The following is a 24,424-nucleotide window of genomic DNA, read 5'->3' as shown; positions in this document are numbered from 1 at the left end:
CCAAAGTTTATATCCTCGATTTCCAGCCCACAAAACCAGTATTTAATTTCCAATCCTGAACTCTGTTTCACAATTGTGTTGCCGCGACTCATTCAGATCACAAATGTCTTGTTTCCTCCACAGAGTCATTAACATCAGAATCATTGTCCCACAGATGTGCAGAGACCACTCAAACCCACCTATTGTAGATGTCATAAGTGATAGTAGAATTAAGCCATTCGGTCCATCACAAGTCTAATCCGACATTCATTCATGGCTGATCTATCTCTCCCTCCTAACCCTATACTCCTGCCCATGACCTCTGACACCCATACCGATCAAAAATCTATCTCTGCCTTAAATATATCCATTGACTTGGCCTCCACAGCCTTCTGTGGCAAAGAATTCCACAGATTCACCACCCTCTGACTAAAGAAATTTCTCCTCATCTCCTTCCTAATTCTGAGGCTGTGACCTCTAGTCCTAGACTCTCCCACTAGTGGAAACATCCTCTCCACATCCACTCTATCCAAGCATTTCACTATTCTGTGTGTTTCAATGAGGTCCCCCCCCTCATTCTTCTAAACTCCAGCGAGTACAGGCCCAGTGCCGACAAACGCTCATCATAGGTTAACCTACTCATTCTGGGATCATTCGGGTAAACCTCCTCCGGACCCTCTCCAGAGCCGGCACATCCTTCCTCAGATATGATCCCCAAAATTGCTCACAATATTCCAAATGCGACCTGAACAGCGCCTTATAGAGCCTCAGCAATACATCCCTGTATTTGTATACAAGCCCTCTTGAAATAAATGCTAGCTTTGAGTAAGTCCAGAGAGATTTCGGGCCAACTCTAACCCAGCTCCTGTAGATGTCCAACATATTCACATCCCTTGCATATGCAGAAGTGGTGTTACGAAATGTGACATTATTCAGAGTAACAATTCTTGTCATAAGATACCTAGAATGGGTTGGTTCCTCTTCTACAGACGGTGGTCAAGGTTCGGACTAGAATGTAACTAAACTGCCTGTGACCAGGGCGTGTTGGAGATTGAGACCAGGGATCTACAAGCAGAGCAGTGAAGGTGTTGACTAGGCCAGGTTGAGATGTTGTCCCGTTGATCTAACAAAGTCTAATCTAGTTGGCACCCAAACATGCCAACAACACGAACACAAACAAACAATGCTTCATGCAACAATATTTCCAAATATCAGCCAAATAGTCAGACAGCAGGGAAACAGGCCCTTCGGCCCACTCATCCCTGCTGACCAAGATGCCATCAAAGTGAGTCCTATTTGTCTGAGTTTGGCCCATTTCCCTCTAAACCTTTCCTGTCCATGAACCTGTCCAAGTGCCTTTTAAACGTAGGGATAGTCCCAGCATCAACTACCTTCTTTAGCATCTCGTTCCATGCACTGTGTGGAAAGTTACCCCTTAGGTTCCTAATAAATCTTCTTCCTCTCACCAGAAATATCTTTCCATTTAAATCTGAGTTCATCAAATATCCATGTAGGATGGATTGATTGGTTCCAGCTGTGCTAAAATAGCTGGGGCTGAGAATGTACCCTGGCCACTGGTACCGTTACAAGAAGGTATAACAGCAACAAGTCATTTGGCCCTTTCAACCTGTTAAATGTCTGTATCTACATGTCTCCTTTGTCTCCATCTACACGTATTGATTCCACAGCCTTTAATAACTGTCTAATCCAAGATTTGTAGTTGTACTTCGTGGCATTCCCTCGTTACAATTTTATCAACAATTTTCCCAACACCTTCTCTGGAGGATGGAATTTATTTATATTTTCCTGTGAACTGCTTTGGACAAAACAACCTCCTTTAAAGTTTGTCTGAAGAAGGGTTTTGGCCCGAAACGTTGCCTTTTTCCTTTGCTCCATAGATGCTGCTGCACACGCTGAGTTTCTCCAGCTTTTTTGTGTACCTCCTTTAAAGTTCCACACTTCTTCTTCTAGTTGAGTCCACACACAAGATTAGAAGTTGTTCAGCCACTTCTCGGCATCTGCACAATGGTGTCTGCCTTGTGCTTCTTGTGGGTGGTGGTGGAAAGATTGGTCGAGACAGGGCCACGATCAACATGAACACTCCTTCTTTGACCCCAGTTCCATACTAAAGGTGGAACATGCCTAATCTTTGTAGTCTGGAGGTTAATCCTTTAAACCCTGGTGCTATTTTTCCGAACTGGTGATGATGTAACCATCCAAGACAAGCCTGTAGATCTGGAGTTGCTGTACTTGAGGCTGTGTTATTCTCCAGAGAGAATCAAACCACAGATATATTGCTATATTTAAGAGGGAGTTAGATGTGGCCCTTGTGGCTAAGGGGATCAGGGGGTATGGAGAGAAGGCAGTTACGGGATACTGAGTTGGATGATCAGCCATGATCATATTGAATGGCGGTGCAGGCTCGAAGGGCCGAATGGCCTACTCCTGCACCTAATTTCTATGTTTCTATGTTTCTATATGTGAATGAATAGTGAAAGGCCTGGATAGAGTGGATGTGGAGAGGATGTTTCCACTAGTGGGAGAGTCTAGGACCAGAGACCAAAGCCTCAGAATTAACAAACGTTCCTTTTAGGAAGGAGATGAGGAGGATTCTCTTCAGTCAGAGGGTGGTGAATCTGTGGAATTCTTTGCCACACAAGGCTGTGGAGGCCAAGTTGGTGGATATTTTAAAAGCAGAGATTGACAGATTGTTGATCAGTACAGTTGTCAGAGGTTATAGGGAGAAGGCAGGAGAATGGGGTTGAGAGGGAGACATAGATCAGCTGTGATTGAATGATGGAGGAGACTTGATGGGCCAAATGATCTAATTCTTCACCTAGAACATATGATCTATGAACAGGCCCTTTGGGCCCACAATGTCTGTGCTAAGCTTTCTGGGCATCTTGCCTGAGTAAGATAGACTGCAGTGATGGGACCATTGATGACTCTGTGCTGACACTTGAGCATGTGGCATCTCCAGGAGATCAGACCCTTGCCTTGCGTCTCACCAATCCTTGGGCACTTTCACTTCTACTTCCAGAGAAGATACCACTTGTCTCATTTGCTTTCTGAACCTCTGTGTGTAGTCTTTGTCTAGACTTTAGTTGGAGGTGCCAGAGGATCTACGCACCTTCGCACAGCCTCTGATTCAGTTGTTGGCTTCAATCCTGCATTTACGTCAGTCGAGAGTTTGGCCCGATGCCAAGACTCTCTCTGGAGTTGATATCAGGAGCTCTGCAGAGGTAGTCTCTTTAGGAACTGTGTGTCTGGGTTTAGCAACGGAAGGACAAAAAATGAGATATATCTGATTTCATGGAACGTAACTCCTTTACTCCAATGAATATTTTATAGACTTTGTTATTTTCAGATGTTGCTATAATGGGGATTGCTGCAACATTCCCATTATACAGCTTTTCATGTATTCACTGTACCTCGGTACACGTGGCTCCAAACTAAAGTAAACTCATGTATAAGTGATGCCAGGGTCAGAGTAATGAGGTGGTGATCAGCTGACCTGGGCATAGTTTCACCATGGACATATGTTGAAGAGCAAGGAAGGGCAAGGCTGCTTTATCAAAGGGAGCTGAGGGAATGCTCTGTGTTCTGTTTCACAGAGACATGGCTCACCCCCAGCTCCCCAGACTCAGCGGTCCAGCCTGAAGGGTTCTCCATCCACCGTATGGACCGTACACTGGCATCTGGGAAAGGGAGAGGAGGGGGTGTCTGCCTCATGGTCAACTCTGCGTGGTGCTCAGACGTGGCTGTCCTGTCCAACTCCTGCTCTCCACACCTGGAACATCTGGCTGTGAAGTGTCGCCCCTTCTACCTTCCAAGGGAATTCACCTCCATTATCCTGACAGCGGTCTACATCCCACCCCAGGCAGACGTCCGTCTGGCACTGGAGGAGCTGCACGCCGTGGTCAACAAACATCAGACGTCTTACCCCGAGGCATTTACCACCATTGCTGGGGACTTCAATAAAGCAAACCTAAAGAAATCGCTCCCTAACTTCCACCAACATGTCTCCTGCTGCACCAGAGGACATAACACCCTCGACCACTGCTACACCACCATCAAGAATGCCTATCGTTCTATCCCTCGCCCTCACTTCGGTAAATCCGACCATACCGCGGTGCTGCTTCTTCCTGCCTACAGGCAGCAATTGAAGAGCGCACCCCCAGAGGTGAGGACAGCACAGAGCTGGGGGGGGGGGGGGGGGGGGGGGGGGGGGGGGGGGGGGGGGGGTGGGGGGGGGAGAGGAACAACCCCAGGACTGTTTGGAGTCTGTAGACTGGGAAATGTTCATGGACTCGGCAACGGACTTGAACGAATACGCCACAGTCATTACAGACTTCGTAAATAAATGTGTGGAGGACTGCATCCCTACAAAAACCTTCCAAATGTTTCCCAATCAGAAACCTTGGATGAACTTTGAGATCCGCACTCTTCTGAAGACCAGATCCTGGGCATTCAGGTCTGGAGATGCAGAGGTCTACAAGAAGTCCAGATACGACCTTGGTAAGGCCATCAAAACGGTCAAAAGGGACTTCTGCTCCAAGCTGGAGGATGAGACAGATGTTCGGCAGCTGTGGCAGGGCCTGAATGCAATCACCTCCTACAAGGCAAAACCAGGAGGCAGCTCGAATGTCGGCGAAACATCACTCCCTGACGAGCTCAATGCGTTTTACGCACGGTTCAATAGGGAGAATACTGATGTGCCTTCCCGAACCCCCATTCGCTGTGATGGCATTTCAGTCTCAGTCACAGAGACCGACGTCAGGAAATCCTTCAGAGGGGTGAACCCCCGAAAAGCGCCTGGACCTGATGGTATACCCGGTCGTGTTCTAAAAACCTGTGCGGACCAACTGGCTGGGTTTTTTACGGACATTTTCAACCTCTCACTTCTGAGGTCTGAGGTTCCCACCTGCTATAAAAGGACATCAATTATTACCGGTGCCCAAGAAGAGTAAGGTGAGGTGCCTCAATGACTATCGACCAGTGGCACTAACGCCGGTGGTGATGAAATGCTTTGAGAGGTTGATCATGGAGCAAATCAACTCCTACCTCGACAAAAACCTGGACCCACTGCAGTTCGCTTACCGCCACAACAGATCAACGGTGGATGCGATCTCGCTGGCCCTCCACTCCGCTCTGGACCACTTGGACAACAAAAACTGATATGTCAGGCTGTTATTCATTGACTACAGCTCGGCATTTAACACAATCATCCCCTCCAAACTGGTTACCAAACTCGCAGAACTGGGTCTCTGCGCATCCCTCTGCAATTGGATCCTCGACTTCCTCATTCACAGACCACAGTCTGTTCGTATTGGTGGAAATGTGTCAGCCTCAATAACGATCAGCACGGGAGCACCTCAAGGCTGCGTGCTCAGCCCCCTGCTGTACTCACTCTATACTCATGACTGCGTAGCCAGTCACAGTGCGAACTCCATTATCAAGTTTGCCGACGACACCACTGTTGTGGGACGTATCACTGATGGAGACGAGTCAGAGTATAAAAGTGAGATCGACCGATTGACCAAATGGTGCCAGCTCAATAACCTGGCCCTCGACACCAGCAAAACCAAGGAATTGATTGTGGACTTTGGAAGGGGTAGGATGGGGACCCACAGTCCCGTTTATATCAACGGGTCGATGGTGGAAAAGGTCAATAACTTCAAATTCCTGGGCGTGCATATTTCCGAAGATCTTTCCTGGTCCAGCACACTGATGCAATTATAAAGAAGGCACATCAGCGCCTCTACTTCCTGAGAAGATTACGGAGATTAAGTTTGTCAAAGAGGATTCTCTTGAACTTCTACAGGTGCTCAGTAGAGAGCATGCTGACCGTTGCATCAAGGCTTGGTTTGGCAACTTAAATGTCCAGGAGCGGAAAAGACTGCAAAAAGTTGTGACCACTGCCCAGTCCATCACCGGCTCTGACCTCCCCACCATCGAAGGGATCTATCGTAGTCGCTGCCTCAAAAAGGCAGCCAACATCATCAAAGACCCACACTATCCTGGCCACACACTCATTTCACCACTGCATCAGGAAGAAGGTACAGGAACCTGAAAACTGTAACGTCCAGGTTCAGGAACAGCTTCTTCCCTACAGCCATCAGGCTATTAAACACAACAACAAATAAGCTCTGAGCTCTGAATTGCAAAAGACTATTATTATTGCACTATATTTGTTGTTTATTGAACTTTTTCTTTTTTTCTCTTCCCCCGTTATATACAATGTTTCCATATTCACATATTGTGTTGTGCTGCAGCAAGTAAGAATATCATTGTCCCATCCGGAACATATGACAATAAAACACTCTTGACTCTTGATCTTCCAATTAGCATTATTTTAAATATGAAAGTGAGGAATAAGAAGCAGTATTGGATTAGTTGCAGAAACAGAATGAGGCCATTCGGCCCATCAAGTCTACTCCGCCAATCAACAGTGGCTGATCTATCTCTCCCTCCTAACCCCATTCTCCTGCCTTCTCTTCATAACCTCGTACACCCGTACTAATCAATAATCTATCTATCTCTGCCTTAAATATATCCATTGACTTGGCCTCCACAGCCTTCTGTTAGTGTTATATTACCAGCGGGAGGGGAGGCCAGTAATAGGACCCAGGTGTTTAAGAAGGAACTGCAGATGCTGGAAAATCGAAGGTAGAATCCAGGGTTAGTTTAACTAGGGTTAGGTTAACTAGGGTTAGGTTAACTATCTGAAGAAGGGTTTCGGCCTGAAACGTTACCCATCTCCTTCGCTCCATAGATGCTGCTGCACCCGCTGAGTTTCTCCAGCATTTTTGTGTATCTTAGGTTTACTAGGGTTAGGTTAGCTAGGGTTAGGTTAGCTAGGGTCAGGGTCCATCTCTTGATGTTTGGGCCTGATTGCAATTATGTTGAACTCTGATAGGTTTGTTGATGTTGTTCATGACTTGTCTGCCAAATGTATCAATTACTGTGTCAGGTGATGATGCCATTCATTTAGTGAATGAGAAAACTCTGCAAGGTGTGGATGAGTTTATGGCCAATGCAAGGATTCTTGCCCTGGTCAGTGGTCAGTGGTCAGTCCCAGCACCAACACATTTCACTACAACTTGCTAACTCCCATTTCTAACATTCTTAGATTCCTTGGCAAATGTGAGCAGCTTAAAATGTAACTTCATTACGATGTGTTTAAATATTTTTGACTTTGATCCACATCAGCTAGCTTTAGGAATTTTTACAGAACTCTGGAGAAGTCTTGGTGCATGAAATATTCCACAAGAATGATGTTTGCAGCTGTTACTAATGTGGAGTGAGGCCAACAGCCACATGGACTCACTCACTGATATTCTGCCCGTATTCCACTACCTCTCACTGGCTTCAGAGTAACAGGAACAAAGCTCCAGCACTGTATTTGGGGAACTCCACCACTTCCCTCCTGCTCTGTTATTTCCTCAATCAGACTAATGACGAGCGGGCAGGCGAGTGAGCCAGCGAGCCAGTGAGCCGATCCATGTTTATGTGGGCTGTCTTTAGCTGCGCTGAAAATTCATTCTGTGTTGTGGTCTCTGGCACTTTATCTACAGAACTATATTTCTTCTCTGTCTCACTTTTACTGTAAAATAAGCAACTTGGCAACCAGTGCAACACAGACACAATGGTGCATGTAAATCCTTCCACCCTGGATCCTACATGATTGCCCTCAGACTGCGATCATCCTCCACTCTGAATTAATCGATTTATGTTTACATTTTGTTTATAGTTGTGAGACCGACAATTCTTATTCAGCGTTTCTGTGACTGATCCAGCGAGGCAGAGGGTTCTTTAGCAATCTGTTATTCCTTAATCTCAGTTTATATTCATTCTTGAATCTAACCCCGACTTTAACTTTATACAGTTAAGTATTTTACTATTTCTATTGTTTCCCCTTGGACCATCTTCCAATCCTCTTGCCTTTTCAAATCTGTTTCTGTAGTTATTTTGTTTTTGATTTTTAATGCAATCTTACATCAGCCGGGTCTATATAATAAATGCCCTTGAGACTGAGATTCTTAAAATGAGGTGAAGCTGCATGTATTTGTGCAAGGGGGGGGGGGGGGGGGGGGGGGAGAGACCCCTTATGTCAGAAACCAACCTTCAGGCACAGGGGTATCAGGTTGAAGGTTGCTCAGGAAATGAACATGTTGGTCAGAGGAAGACAGTGAGGAGGAAGATATTTGTTTGGAGAGTAGAACGTACAAACACTGCCGCACAGGTGAGGTGGAGCAGCTTGTTATTGAAGACACAATGAGTCAATTATATTAGAGAGGTTATTGCTTTGTGCGGGAAAGTATCTGGACAGCCAATTCATTTATTTGATTCAGCGGTTTATTTAATATACTTTAATAATGTAACATTGTGAGTAGTTCAAGACATGGCATCAAATTTGCATTAGTTAAAAGGACTGGACAAGCTAGATGCGGGAAAAATGTTCCCAATGTTGGGTGAGTCCAGAACCAGGGGCTACAGTCTTAGAATAAAGGGGAGGCCATTTAAAACTGAGATGAGAAAAAACTTTTTCACCCAGAGAGTTGTGAATTTGTGTAATTCCCTGCCACAGAGGGCAGTGAAGGCCAATTCACTGGATGGATTTAAAAGAGTTAGATAGAGCTCTAGGGGCTAGTGGAATAAAGGGATATGGGGAGAAGGCAGGCACGGGTTACTGATTGTGGATGATCAGCCATGATCACAATGAATGGCGGTGCTGGCTCGAAGGGCCGAATGGCCTCCTGCACCTATTTTCTATGTTTATAGTTACGACTGGCTTGGGGCAAGGTATTGGACTACGTCTGTTTGTTCATGAGCACCAAGTCACCAACTTAAACATGGACTAAATAACGCGCCCATCAGCAGGAGGATGGGGTTAGGAGGGAGAGATGGGTCAGCCATGATTGAATGGCGGAGTAGACTTGATGGGCCGAATGGCCTAATTCTGCTCCTATCACTCATGGCCTTATGAGCAGGCTTTGCTTTGCATTTGGTGTCGAGTTCTTGGTCTCGAGACGCTCACTTTCCAGCTACAGACTGCTCCTCCTAGGTTTGTGAAGTGTAGTATTCTTGTGAGATAATCGATCTTTTAAACACTTCCCCCTTTACATTGTAAACTATTTCAAATCCCTTTGGGTCTCCATCAGTCTTTAGGTTGATTCATAATCATTTTCACCAGGACTACTGTAACATTTGGAAAATCTATCTCAATATTGATTTTATAAAATTACTGTTCATTATGGTTACATTTCAAGTGCTAACTTGCTTTGATATAGTTTCTAAGGCATGTCCATGATGCTGATGCAAAAACCATCAATCTTGCTTGTAATTTAAAAATACATTTATAAAAAGGCAATACTGTCTGAGATTTAATCAGAACTTTCTGAAATGCAGGCATGGACTCAGGCCCTTCAGCCCAACGTGTCCATGCTGACCCATCTAAGCTAGTCCCATTTGCCAGCATTTGGCCCAGTGAGTGGGACATATGTGCCCAAGCTATCTGGCAATATCTAACCGTAAATTCATGAGCATGTATTTAATGATTATAGTATTAATATCCCCCGTTTTTTGTTCATATCCCACCTTCAAAGATGTATGTATGTGCATTGTCTCAAAGGCAGCAAATATCCCATCCATATTTCAGCATGAAAGCTAGTGTTTGTACAGATATATCACATTTTATTTTCGAACAACTGAGTTATTGGCTCTACCCGTTGCTGTGTAGCATCTTTTTAGAAAAGTGAATGGAAAGTGTGTTGAGGTGTGAATTACATCCCGTTTGCCCACAGTATCTGCTCTGTCACATGCTCAAGCCCTCAGTGTTCCGTGTTATCAGAGTTCCACTTTCTACATCCCAGGATAAGGTGGCTCGTGGAGAAGGAGTATTCTGTAACCTTTGTTTAAGTCAGGGGTGGGCAACCTTGTTCTGCATAGGGGCCAAGACTCATGTCTGTGAGTGGATGGCGTGCCACATCTATCACGTGTACACATGGATCTGCCCCCATCCCACCCCGGATGGCAGGCATCAAATCACTTCTTCACAGAAGGTAGACAAAAATGCTGGAGAAACTCGGTGGGTGAGGCAGCCTCACCCAATCCTTGCATCTCACCCTCTGGGTTTCTCCAGCATTTTGTCTACCTTCGATTTTTCCAGCATCTGTAGTTCTTTCTTCAACATGTTGACAGAAGGTGCACGGTCGTGCCGGTGGCTTTGTGCAGGATGCGGTACAGCCAGAGCTCAGATGGTTACGGGCCACATTCGGCCCGGGGGCCATAGGTTGCCAACCCCTGGTTTATGAGGTGACTGCACAGTGTCTGCAACAATAGACAGGACAGAAGCTGGACCTCTTGCCTGATGTACGGGCTGTACATCCAGTTGGCTGCAGAACCAATGGTGGCCAACAAGTACTGGAGTTTTATTGCAGAGTTTGTCCACCCCACCTATACCCAGGGTGGCCCTAACCTGACAATATTCCGTCACTCCCTCTTCCCTCTCTCTCTCCCTGACTCTCAGTCTGAAGCAGGGTCTCAATCTGAAATGGCACCTATTCCTTTTCTTCTGGGATGCTGCCTGTTCTGCTGAGTTACTCCAGCACTTTGTGTCAACCAGCACCTGCAGTTCCTTCCGACACATTCAATCTCACTCCTGTCTTTTAAAGAATTTTGAGAGATTGTTTTGGAATTAAAATACGCAGCATCTAACCTGCTGTGTCCATGTTGTGTCCACTGGTGCAGTAATATTCTGGTCAGTGTTAAGGACCATGGTGGTCTTGGTTTGGGATTTGACATTAAGGGATATGGGGAGAAGGCAGGAACGGGGTACTGACTGTAGATGATCAGCCATGATCACATTGAATGGCGGTGCTGGCTCGAAGTGCCGAATGGCCTATTGTCTATAATACTAACAGGTGCTTGTTATCACCTATGCTAATTATTGTACATGAGATTAGATTGTTTTTCTTATCTGATTAAGAAAACAACAAAATGCTGGAGTAACTCAGCGGGTCAGGCAGCATCTGTGGAGAACATGAATAGGTGACGTTTCACAGAGTGCTGGAGTAACTCAGCGGGTCAGGCAGCATCTGTGGAGAACATGGATAGGTGACGTTTCACAGAGTGCTGGAGTAAGTCAGCGGGTCAGGCAGCATCTGTGGAGAACATGGATAGGTGACGTTTCACAGAGTGCTGGGGTAACTCAGCGGGTCAGGCAGCATCTGTGGAGAACATGGATAGGTGATGTTTTGGGTCAAGACCCTTCTTTAGTCGATTGAAGGGTTCTGATCCCAACCTGAAACGTAAGGTATCTATGTTCTCCAGAGATGCTGCCTGGCCTGCTGTGTTACTCCAGCACTTTGTGTTTTTCTTTGTAAACCGACATCTGCAGTTCCTCGTATCTGCAGAGTTGTGGATGAAACGGAACTATAAATGTTTTTGCTGTGATTCACTTCAAACAAAGGTCTCCATGAAAGGTGCTGCAGCTTAGTAGGTTCCCTGTCAGTTTTAGTAAGCGCACATCAATTAGACAGGTACATGGATAGAACAGGTTTGGAGGGATATGGACCAAACACAGGCAGGTGGGACTAGTGTAGCTGGGACATGTTGGGCAGTGTGGGCAAGTTGGATTCATGCTGCATCACTCTATGAGAAGGAAAGATAGACCTGTGTGTGGAAGCCAGCACACTTTGTGTGAGGAAGGGGACTAGTGTCACTCTGGTGTCAGTCAGATCCACGATGCTGACAGCTTGGTTTGCAGAGCCTGCCGTGTGAATGAAGGTGACGTTTTCATGGAGTGGTAACACCGGTGCAACTCACATTATGACATTTGGCCAAATTGGTGCAGTTTTGCCACAAGGAGCTATTTGTCTTTGTGTAAGTTTGAAATGAATGTATTTCTTTTATGGAGTAATCCAAGAATTGATGCAGACCAGGCTGCAGTGTGGGCTGTTAATTAAACCCTAATGTATCTTGCAGTCTTCCAGATGGTCTGAGCTGACTTGAACCGGGCCACAGGATGAGAAGCATTTCCTTATATGTATTTGTCTTCAACCTGACGTAAAAATAATACATTTTAATAATAACCATAAGCTGTCTTATTTGTGACCCATATTCCTGGTTTGTTTTAGATTCGACATTCAGGCTGAGAGCTCGGCTTTGTGTTTTGTGTGGAGGGAGTCAGTTCACGGTTACAAAGCAGAAAACGATTAGATTTCATTAATATCACTGAAAGTCATTTGATATTTTGCAGTCAGCATGTTTGCTCGATACGCCGATGTAGCAAATTCACATGGAGCAAATTTAAATGAATTCACTCACGGAGTGGACATGGAATGGTCATGGAGTGGACATGGTGTGGTCATGGAATGGGCACTGAGTGGACATGGAGTGGTCATGGAATGGGCACTGAGTGGACATGGAGTGGACATGGTGTGTTTGAGTTAATGTGTGATCCTTCCTCACAACCCCTCCTGATATTTAGAGCAGTCCCAGAGTAAGGGAGTCAAAAACCAGAGGACATAGGTTTACGGTGAGAGGAGAAAGATTTAATAGGAATCTGAGGGGCAACATTTTCACACAGAGGGCAGTGGGTGTCTAGAACAAGCTGCCAGAGGAGGTACTTGAGGCTTGGACTATAATAACATTTAAAAGATTCTTGGACAGGTCCAGGATAGGAAAGGTTTCGAGGGATACGGACCAAACGGCGGCAGGTGGGACTAGTGTAGATTGGGCATGTTGATCGGCATGTACGACTTGGGCTGAAGGGCCTGTTTCCATGCTGAAAGACTCTATGACTGTACCCTCCTCTGGCTTACCATAATGTCTCAACTGTTAATGTGTTTACAAGTGAAACCTGTCTCTTTTTATAGACTGTTTTTTATATTTTAATTTCCTTCTCTTTGCATGCACTCTTTTTGGCTTTACTCTTTTGACCTTTTGATGAAAATATCTTGCCACAATCTGAGACAGCGTCGGCGAGACCACAGCCTGAGTATTGCGGACTATCTTGGTCTCATGATCTAAAAATAGCAGACATTTGCCATAGAGGCAGGAAGGAGCATTTGGCCTGTCCTGGGATGGACAGCCATCGCGTGGGAAATTGGGACGGTCCGATCACCTGGAGAGATGCGAAGGATTAAAAGTGGTCCCATAGTTGCAAGATTCTTAATGCAGGACAGTGTAGGTGGGGAAGAGGGTGTTTCTGCTGGTTCAGAACCAGAGGCTACAATATCTTCACAAACTCACAATAACCTCAGAATTAAAGGACATTCATTTGAATCATACAGAATAGTGAAGGGATTGGATAGAGTGAATGTGGAGAGGATGTTTCCACTAGTGGGGGAGTCTAGGACCAGAGGGCACAGTCTCAGAATTAAAGGGCGTTCCTTTAGGAAGGAGATGAGGAGGAATTTCTTTAGCCAGAGGGTGGTGAATCTGTGGAATTCTTTGCCACAGACGGCAGTGGAGTCAAAGTCAATGGATATTTTTAAGGCAAAGATAGATAGATTCTTGATTAGTGCGGGTGTCAGGGGTTATGGAGAGAAGGCAGGAGAATGGGGTTAAGAGGGGAAGATAGATCAGTCATGATTGAATTGTGGAGTAGACTTGATGGGCCTAATTCTGCTCCGATCACATGAACATGAACAAGGCCTAGTAGAATAAGGCTAGTCATCTTTGAACTGCAATGGGGAGGAATCTCTTCACCCAGGAGGTGAATCTTTAAAGGTCCTGGCATTGATTTCATTGCAAACAGAGATTGCTGAAAATGGTGATTCTTTGAGGACACAAGTGGCTGGAAATGTTTGTTGATGTGGAAAACCAGCCCTGATCTTGTTGGACGGCAGCATCAGGTATACATCGTCTCAGTCTTACTGCCACCATTATGCTTGTACAAACTTGCATTTTCGTTCTCTCCTTTCTACTTCAGTGCCTTGGACCATTGCCAATGGTCAGTATTTGAGCCCAGTCACCGTGGTACCAGCAACATTGCAATCTCCATCTATAGGTCTGGATTGGCAACTCCTCCATGGAGAAGCTGATTGAGAGTCCAATGAGGACGACGTGTCGTTGTCCATGTCTCTCTTTCATCAGTGAGGCTCTAGCGCCATGCACTCAAGGTTGAGATTCATTCTCTCTGCCGTGATGTGACATCTTATTCATTTCTGGAGTGAAGGTGTTGAAGGAAGACCCTTTGCTGACCACTCTTGCCATCAGTGGCTTTGAATTCTTGAACGCTCTGTTTAAGTTTCAGATTTGAGAAGCTGAAAGGGAAGTGTGAAGGAATCTGTAGCTCAGATCAAAGACCTTTGACAGAATCCAACGTCAGATTCATTGAGGAAAGTAAACACTGGACAAATGCCGAGGGAAGTGACGTTTGGTTTAAAAGTCTGCTTGGAGGAAGACTGCAGAGTGTGGTGGTTGTCAGGGGGTTCTGCAGGGTTTGTATGGGACCCCTTGTTCATTTGATGTGTGTTTTGTATGTATTGTGTGGCACGGTGGCGCAGCGGTAGAGTTGCTGCCTCACAGCGCCAGAGACCCGGGTTCCATCTTGACGACGGGTGCTGCCTGTGTGGAGTTTGTATGTTCTCCCCGTGACCGCGTGGGTTTTCTCCGAGATCTTCGGTTTCCTCCCACACTCCAAAGATACAGGTTTGTAGGTTAATTGGCTTGGTGTATGTAAATTGTCCCCAGTGTGTTAGTGTGCGGGGATCACTGGTCGGTGCGGACTCTGGGCTGAAGGTTCTGTTTCTGCATTGCATCTCTAAACTAAACTGATTTGGATGTAAATGTCGGTCTAACAATTCTGCACTGTGTGCCTTCTCTTTTGCTCCATCTATTGTACTTGAGTTTGACGATTGTATTTATATAGTATGTGATCTGCTTGGATAGCATGCAAAACAATGCTTTTCACTGTACCTCGGTAAACCTAAACCTAACGTAGGATGTTTGCAGTATGTAGAGATGGCTGTTGGAATTATCTGGAAAGTGAAAAACTTCAGTATCTTTTCCTTTAACCAAAGACTGCCTCCTACTTGATTCATAGCAATCAAATGATTCATGTTAGCTTGTTGAAGTGGTGCCTGTAAGTCTGGGTCGTTCTCCACCACAGTACAGGAGAGTTAACACTGACTATAGTTTGAAATATGTTTCACTTCATACACAAACAACTGTCCACATTAAACTACTTCTTCAGTTCGGAAATCCTCGGTGAAACAACTTATAATGTTACTATGTGGAAACCCCAACCCCAAAGCAAGCAACTGCAGATGCTGGCTAATACACAAATGGACACAGAGTGCTGGAGTAACTCAGCGGGTCAGGCAGCATCTGTGGAGAACATGGATAGGTGACGTTTTGGGTCGAGACCCTTCAGACTGATTGTATGGAGGGGCGAGAACTTCTTCAAAGTAAGTGTACCTTGAGGAGGTTTCAAAGTGGAGCAGTCAACATGTAGAAACATAACTGTAGATGCTGGTGAATACACAAGTGAGTAGTCAGGGAACAAATAGATCTGCTTAGAGCATTTCAGTTACAATAGGAGTTGAACTAATATAGTTGAGGACAAGTTCCAACGTCACCATGTTCTCCACAGATGCTGCCTGACCCGCTGAGTTACTCCAGCACTCTGTGCCTTTTGTGTAGTTGAACTCTGTCTTGGCAACATTATAACTCGAGTGAAATATAACGTTTATTTGCATAGTTAGTGTTTGGGATGTTTTGATAGTTTTCTCCCACACTTCAGACTTGCTCTTTGAACAAGCGGTGAGATTTCACGGTGAGAAAGGTTTAAACTGCATGGAATGTCTTTCAATGTGAGAGTGGGAGTCCTGTAACCACCATCAATACGTCTCTATGAGATCATTCCTCGTCCTCCTGTGCTCCATGTAATAGTCCCAGCCTACTCAACCTCTCCCTATAGCCCTGACCCTCTAGTCCTGGCAACATCCCCGTAAATCTTCATTGTAGCCTTTCCAGTTTGATGACATTTTTCCTATAAAATGGTGCCCAGAACTGAATACAATACTCTGAATGCGGCCTCACCAACTTCTTATACAACTGCAACAACTTATACGGTTACTATGTGGAATCCCCAACCCCAAATGGACACAAGAGTGCTGGAGTAACTCAGCAGGTCAAGCAGCATCTATGGAGAACGTGGATAGGTAACGTTTTGGGTCGAGACCCTTCAGACTGATTGTATGGAGGGGAGAGAACTTCTTCAAAGTAAGTGTACATACATAGATACATAGAAAATAGGTGCAGTAGTAGGCCATTCGGCCCTTTGAGCCTGCACCGCCATTCAATATGATCATGGCTGATCATCCAACTCAGTATCCCGTACCTGCCTTCTCTCCATACCCCCTGATCCCTTTAGTCACAAGGGCCACATCTAACTCCTTCTTAAATATAGCCAATGAACTGGCCTCAACTACCTTCTGTGGCAGAGAGTTCCAGAGATTCACCACACCTTGAGGAGGTTTCAAAGTGGAGCAGTCAACAAGTAGAAACATAACTGTAGATGCTGGTGAATACACAAGTGAGTAGTCGGGGAACAAATAGATCTGCTTACAGCATTTCAGTTACAATAGTTGAATTAATAGAATTGAAGTCAAGTTCCAACGTCACCATGTTCTCCACAGAATGGCGGTGCTGGCTCGAAGGGCCGAATGGCCTACTTCTGCACCTATTGTCTAAATACACACCTCTGTAACGTATCTTTAAGGGGGGATACCGTACAGAGCTGATTTTGGTAGCAAAATGTGCGCAATTCAATTACACAAAATGGTCAGAAAATCTAGTCAGAAAATACTGTGTCAAAATGTTTTTGATTTTAACCATAAAGAATCACAATTAGCTCCAAGTAATGTTTTCCCTCTCCTAACCTTTGGTTTTCACTGCACCAAGGAAATCTTCCAACTCCATCTTCTCCCCAGCTTCCTCAGCAGCAACATCATCAATGGACTGCTGCATTACTGCAGACAGATAGATCCATGATCACCCTGAAAACATGCAGATTTGTGTAGTATTCAAATTATATTAAATATATGATGCAAAAAGAAAGTCACAAACTATGGAATTCAGGGGTTTCAAGAAGGAACTGCAGATGCTGGAAGATCGAAGGTACACAAAAATGCTGGAGAAAGTCAGCGGGTGCAGCAGCATCAATGGTGCGTGGGCCCAGCGGGGGGAGGGGGGGTGGGGTTGGTGTCGTGGGCCCGGCCCAGTGGGGGGAGGGAGGGTGAAGGCCCGGCCGGAGCGGCGTCTGGGATCGTTCCCGCTCCCGCCTGGCGATGGGAGAATGGTCTCCTGGACACCAGCTGCAAGGCTCCAACGCCACAGATGGAGGTGATGGACCGTGCGGGCAGACACCACAGCCCCCCCGCGGGTAGTTTGCCCCCCCCACACCACCACCACCACACAACTACTTACCCAGAGCAGACACGAGGCATCGAGGCGACCACTCAATGTGTGGACTGCAAACGGCGATCAGATCCCGCCCAGGCCCACTGCGCACGCGTGGAGAGACAGCGTCGCTACTGCGTCACCAGCTTCCCCCAACTGCGCAGGCGCGGATGATCCAGTAGGCCCGAGCCACACGGGGGGGGGATGATGATTCCGCTCCAAATTTATTTTTTTCCGCGGGATTTTTTCTTACTTTGGAAAAAGAAGGGGAGGGGGCAACCGCAACCGCACCCAACGCACCCCCTCCTTCGGACGGCCATGTTTCTCAGTGAATCTTTATCCTGGGTGTTATTTAGTTGTGTCGATGATCTGCCTGGTCCTGTGCCCATTACTGTTGCTTTACTCATCTGCCCGTCACCTGTCAGGTCAGGTGAGCTGCTCCACACTCTGCATTTCGTGTTTAGCAGGTATGATAATTCCTGGGTTGTACACCATGGTAACATCACCAATGACGTGGCAGTGTTTTGAGTTTCCTCTCACATTTTAAACTATGAGATGGGAGAAGCAGGAATACAGACTCGGGGCTGGAGATGGACTTGATTTACAAAACCTACCTGAATCGTCGTTGAGAATCTGTCCCAGCCCGTGTGTGTGATTTTGGCGCTGTTTAGAGGGGGCGGGTTTAAAACGCGATTTTTACTAGGCTGTTCCAATCGAAGATGTTCAGCCTAGTAGATCATTAACGAAAAATCGCTGAAAGACCCCGTCGCAAAAGGTATTATTAGTTTTTATGGCCTTGTATAATAGTTATAGTAGTTTAAAAATCACTCTCTAAACCTGCGACCTCTCGCAGCCCCAGGGTTTTATAAAGCAAATAATTAAAGGTATGTACCTTATTTTTACATTAAAAGGGGCTTCTTAAGAACCCTGTATATAAAGTTTTCTATAGCGAGTAGCTTATGTTGGGCTCTTTATATCCCACAGTATTTTTCTGGGCATTTGAGGGCACAAATCCAGCGCAATGTGAACGTTCTAAACCTAAATTTCTGTGCGAAATAAATGATGGATGGAGAACATATTTTTTTATACAAGCATTTCAATTAAAGTTCACATTTTGTACAAAATTTGTTTCCTGTCTTGACTGACACTGTGTTCACTATGTAAACTTCAAGGGCAAGTGGTTTAAAAGCATATTTCCAACTACAGTGGTGAAGTTAGTGGGTTAGAACAATGGGTTAACAACCAAGAGGAGGTGAAATTCCAGCCTGCTAGCTATGACATTTAAAGCCTGAATAGTTAAAAAGAGGCCAGTCTGGAGAAGGGTCTTGACCTGAAACATCACCCATTTATTCTCACTGGAGATGCTGCCTGAGTTACTACAGTTTTTGTGTCTATTTTCTGAATAATAACTGCAAAGTACCATTTTGTCATTTTAAACCCTCCTGTTTCACTGTATGGAAATACAGATGCATTGTGTCCTTCATGGGGAAATCCCCACCCAGCAGCATAGTGGGAGTAAATGAAGTAGGTCTTCTGTTCAAGGTGGCAGCGAATCACATTTCAAAGCATAGGCAATAAATACCTGTAGTTGACAGGATCCCACTAGAAAGCTTATTTAAAATGGACTTTAATTTGCAGCAATTGAATTCCTTCCATTTGGCCTATAAATTGATGTAAATGAGATTTAAAAATCATGTTTTATCGTGAATTATTGGTGAATATTATTTGGACACTTAGGCTATTTAAAAATGTTAATAATGTATTAAGAAATGGATAGATGTTTAGATCTAGTAATTGAAGTTTGAAATTTGCTACACTTGGGTAACTAACTAATTATACGCTTTAATTTCAGGTCATCCAAGTTAGATTATTTTATGTTTGTTTCAGAATGGTTCAATCTACGATAACTGAAAATTTCATTCAGTTCTCTTAATTTTTAAGAAGGTTATGGGCTTTTGACAGCACGCGATCACAGCTTTTTTGTTATATCCATAGAAAATCAATAGGGAACAAGATGCTAATTTCCGAGTATGAAAATGGCCATAACTTTTTAAATACTTGAGATATGAAAGTGAATTAGGTGTCAAATTAAACTTCTTTTTATGCTTTATCTGATGGGATAAATTACAGACTTGATTTTTTTAAATCTCAAAATTTTGTAACATTGCTACATTACTGTTACTTTACTCATCTGCCCGTCACCTGTCAGGTCAGGTGAGCTGCTCCACACTCTGCATTTCGTGTTTAGCAGGTATGATAATTCCTGGGTTGTACACCATGGTAACATCACCAATGACGTGGCAGTGTTTTGAGTTTCCTCTCACATTTTAAACTATGAGATGGGAGAAGCAGGAATACAGACTCGGGGCTGGAGATGGACTTGATTAGACAGTGAACGTTTGGCTGTAATGGGAGGCAAGCTTCGATTCAGTGATTCTTTATTGAGCTCAGAGTAAGTGAATGAGTTGAGTTTATTGTCACGTGTACCGAGGTACAGGGCAAAGCTTTTGTTGCGTGCTAACCAGTCAACGGAAAGATGCTTTCTCTGTATTATGTTTTGGTGATTACTCGTGAAATGTATCCGAATGAAATAGCAACTTTCCCTTAAGCCTTGAGATGAATTTGCCGATCGTGTACATTCAGGTGAGTACGATCGTGTACATTCAGATGGAGTACGTTCACGTTGAGATTTACCCGTGGTTTGCTGATGTCTTGTTGGAGCTGATGTTCCTCACATCTGTGACAGGCCATTTCCTGTCTCCCCCACTATATTTATCACGGTTGCAACAGGCTGAATCTAGATGGTACTTTGCAGTTTCATTTTAGTTTAGTTTAGAGATACAGCGTGGAAACAGGCCCTTCGGCCCACCGAGTCCATGCTGACCAATCATGTTATCCCACACACTCTAGTGATGAAGGGATGGAGTGGAGCTGCCCTGTGGCCATCCTTACGGGTGGTGGGTGGATGGGAGATGGAGGGGGTGGTTTACACCAGCCAGAGATGGTGGGGAGGGAGGCTGGGTGGTCACCATCAGAGAGGGGGCCTGGAATTTGGGTGCAGAGTTAAGGGAGCACTGGAACGTGGAAGGGGTCGGGTTTGGTGGGACAAGTATTCTGAGGTGAGGAACAGGTAACCTGGTGCTGCACGATAAGGTCTACCTGCCTCTGGGACAGGAACTCCTGGGACAAAGACCAGAGTCCAGGAGTAGTCAACCTGTCAGCTGATCTGAGTACAAGTGTCAGGTTGGTGTAGTTGGGAAAGTGGGGAGGTGTTACATCATGCTGGAGCCGGAGTTAACGGGGAGAATGCGGCACTATCTTCACTTGCTGTTGTGGACTTGAGTCACAGCCCGGTTAGATCACACCCTGAATGCTAAACGCACGTCATGTGATGCAAAAAAATATGACAAGCTGGAAATAGTGCAGAGAGGATGACGAAGTGGGCTGTCTGCGTAAGAGGAACAGTCGCGATGGAATTGTAATTACCTGAGGCAGGCAGGTGTCTGGGTGGAAGATGAGGCATTGGAACAGGTGGAGTCAATACTGAAGAGATACAGACCTCAGTGGGGCTGAAGACTGCAGCAGAATGAACACTGCATTGGGTGGCAAAGCTAGTGCTTAATATTCAAAGATACAGTGCAGGCGTTTCCCATTGCTGTGTAGATGTGCGGGCCAGGGCAGAGTCCCAGCACGGAGTCACGGGGTCCCAGCATGGAGTCCCAGCACAGGGTCCCACCAGCCTTGCAGCCCCATGTATCCTCTGCACCAGCTGTAGTGGGTGGTGTAAATCCTGGAGTTTTGGAGCCAGCTGGTTTGCTATCAAGGTGTACAATGCAGTACACACCCCAAACTGAACCTGACGTGTTTGTGTCTGAGTCATGAACATCTGCCAGTCTCCCTCGTCTGAAAGAATTCTGTGTTTAATATCATTCATGAAAGGGAGCCAGTGTCATTGGCTCGGTTTGATCAACAGAAGGCATGATTGACTGTGTTGGGATCCCTTAGATGCTGAAAATCACCACCCCTGAATCTGGAAATTAAAGAGAAAGACAGACACAGAGTAATGCTGGAGTAACTCAGCGGGTCAGGCAGCATCTGTGGAGAACATGGATAAGTGACGAGATCCGTCTTCAGACTAGTAAAGTGAAAGTGTGCATGCGATGACGTCAGCACTCGGTTTTGGAGTCAGTCGGGCCTTGTGCATTGCAAACCTATTTCTGGTAAGGAGATGAGAAGTACTCTAATCTTCCATGCCGGTTCTGCTACTTAAAGATGGTCCTTAGCTGTATCTCTTGGTTTCCTCGCTGTGTAATGTCCTGGCCTTGAACATATCCCATGAAGGAGCAGCAGCACTTCACTCAGTGAAGAAGATGCTCTTGTGAACAAACGCCTGGTCCTCTGCCTGGTGACCAAACTCCTTGGTCTTGCACTCCTGAAGAAATATCCAGAAATACAGTTCAGACAGCTGTGGAGTTTGTTAGAAATAGGGTGGGGTTATTTTATTATAATATATTTAATTTCTGACCTGAGCAGGCTGCATTGTTCAGAGCTTTGTGTTCACATTTATTTAACCACATGTTGGAGTGAAACGTTCTGTCCATGCGGTGTTTTGTAGACTGTGGTTCTGTACATTCCATCTCTGCTGTTTCCAGAGTCTACTCACACTTTCCCTGTGAATTATTCTGCATGGTTTCAACTGCTTTAAGATTGCCTTGCCTTCAGGAACTATAAATTATGTTATTCCTCTTTAGTTCACTGCGTTAAAGTCACATTTTAAAAGGCCTTCTGGTTGATATTATCATTAATTACACACTGCACAGCAATTGTTGGCTTTGTGCCAATGTGCTACTTCATATCAAACACTGACTGCATTTTGAAAAGCATTTAAGCTGTGAGGATGGAGGGAGGATTTGGAGTTGTTGCCAAGACTCGCGTGCCTAAGCTACAGGGAGAGATTGGGCAGGCCACAAGTTTATTCCTTGGAGCGCAGGAGGATAACGAGGTCATACAGAGGTTGTATAAAATCATGAGTGGAATCGATAGGGTGAATGCACAGTCTTTTACCCAGGATAAGGGAACTAAGAACCGGAGGACATACATTTAAGGTGAGAGGGGGAAGATTTAAAGGGGCAATTTTCTCACTGCGAGGGTGGTGGGTGAATGGAAGTTGCTGCAGAGGATGTAGTTGAGATAAGTACTATTATAAAGTTCAAGAGACACCCGGATGGTACATGGACAGTCAAGAGTGTTTAATTGTCGTATGCATTGAAACCGAACACTGACATTCTTACTTGCAGGTCTGTAAATACAATTCTCAATAGATATCAATAAACAAACAAAATATGTTAAAAGGCATAAATATTTGTGCAAAAATAACCAAAGCCCCTCGTGCAACCGACAGTTTGAGGTTCATATAAATAAGTTAAAAGTTTAGAGAGTTATGGAGCAAACGCAGGCAATGGGACTGGTTTAGATGGGGCATCTTGGCCAGCATGGATGAGTTGGGCCAAAGGGCCGCTTTCACTGCTGTGAGTCTATGTTTCTGTGGTTTGATGAAGTATATATATATTTTGAGCTAAGGTTCGATCAGTTTCTGAGATGATTTTTAGTTCTCAGCGCTTGCTATTTTCAACATCTGACAAGCTTGTATTGTGCTGTCTGTTCGCCAGCAGCTTCATTAGCTATAGACCGCTTATATATTTAGATTGTGTGAACCCAAGTTCACTACTGTCTACTGACTGACAATTCTGCTTCCAATCTACAATTGATAGTAAGGTTATGCAGCAAACATTTGCACTATGTTTCAATTGACAGTTAATTGCAATCAATTCTATGTCCAGTGACGGTACTTTCTCTGAACTAGATGTTGAAGGTTTTTCAGATCAGCATTAATCTTGGGTTACAAGGAGTGCAGTAAGTACTTGGCCTGCATGGGATTTGTGGCAATAAACACAATGAATTTGATGGTGAGATGTTGGTCCACTTGCCGCAGATGCAGGCTGCCCCACTGAGGGTTTACCGTTATTTCTTTCCAGATACACCAACTTATTTTCTTGTGCAGTAATTTGAGAAGGTGAGAGGAACCTCTGGCACAGATGGTTTGACGTTTAATGGGACCCTGATGTCATTGCCAAGTGCAGTCAGAGTTTACAACGTTTTAACTGTGTCTCAGCTGGACAATGTGTTGAGTCGCGACTGCTGTTCCTCTGGGTTGAGGAGAATTTGGAAAATGTGTTGGTTTTGTTGGAAAAAAGGCTTCATTAATTGGACGGATGAGAGAAGTAGATTATTCCACTTCCAAATGAAGAAAATATAGGAGCAATCTGTAAAGTATTCTACATCATTCAAGGTTTGGAAAGAATACATTTCATCTAATTTAAAATGTGGATAGTTGACAGGTTGACAGAAATAAACAAGTCCACCTTTTTATGAAGATACAAGGAACTGCAGATGCTGGTGTACAAAACAAGGCTCAAAGTGCTGGAGTAACTCAGCAGGTCAAGCAGCTTCTCTGGAGAACATGGATAGGTGATGTTTTGGGTCGAGACCTTTCTGCAGAATCTGAAGTGTCATAGAAACATAGAAAATAGGTGCAGGAGTAGTCCATTCGGGCCTTCGAGCCTGCACCGCCATTCAATATGATCATGGCTGATCATCCAACTTAGTATCCTGTACCTGCCTTCTCTCCATACCCCCTGATCCCTTTAGCCACAAGGGCCACATCTAACTCCCTCTTAAATATAGCCAATGAACTGGCCTCAACTACCTGAAGAAGGGTTTTGGCCCGAAACGTTGCCTATTTCCTTCGCTCCATAGATGCTGCTGCACCCGCTGAGTTTCTCCAGCTTTTTTGTGTAACCTGGCCTCAACTACCTTCTGTGGCAGAGAGTTCCAGAGATTCACCACTCTCTGTGTGAAAAATGTTTTTCTCATCTCGGTCCTAAAGGATTTCCCCTTTATCCTTAAACTGTGACCCCTTGTCCTGGACTTCCCCAACATCGGGAACAATCTTCCTGCATCTAGCCTCTAA

The 24,424-nt window shown here is 45.1% G+C and overlaps 1 protein-coding gene across 5 annotated transcripts in view; it reads left to right on the top strand.

The window, feature by feature from the left end:
• Positions 1-24,424, top strand: part of fgd (faciogenital dysplasia) — a 121,636-nt gene that overhangs the window by 40,280 nt on the left and 56,932 nt on the right. The window contains exon 1 of one of the 5 annotated variants that reach the window (XM_055647492.1): positions 17,694-17,861. The exons of 2 other annotated variants lie outside the window; for them this stretch is intronic. In XM_055647492.1, coding sequence (XP_055503467.1) covers positions 17,759-17,861 — 103 coding nt within the window. In that variant the 5' untranslated portion in view covers positions 17,694-17,758. Of the gene's footprint in view, positions 1-17,693; positions 17,862-18,150; positions 18,170-19,717; positions 19,847-24,424 lie in introns of those variants that run through there. 2 more of the 5 variants (XM_055647496.1, XM_055647495.1) reach the window with 2 other exon arrangements.

The sequence above is a fragment of the Leucoraja erinacea genome, chromosome 16 (assembly GCF_028641065.1).
Source record: "Leucoraja erinacea ecotype New England chromosome 16, Leri_hhj_1, whole genome shotgun sequence".
Taxonomy (NCBI): domain Eukaryota; kingdom Metazoa; phylum Chordata; class Chondrichthyes; order Rajiformes; family Rajidae; genus Leucoraja; species Leucoraja erinaceus.
This window is presented reverse-complemented; position numbering and strand designations above follow the sequence as displayed.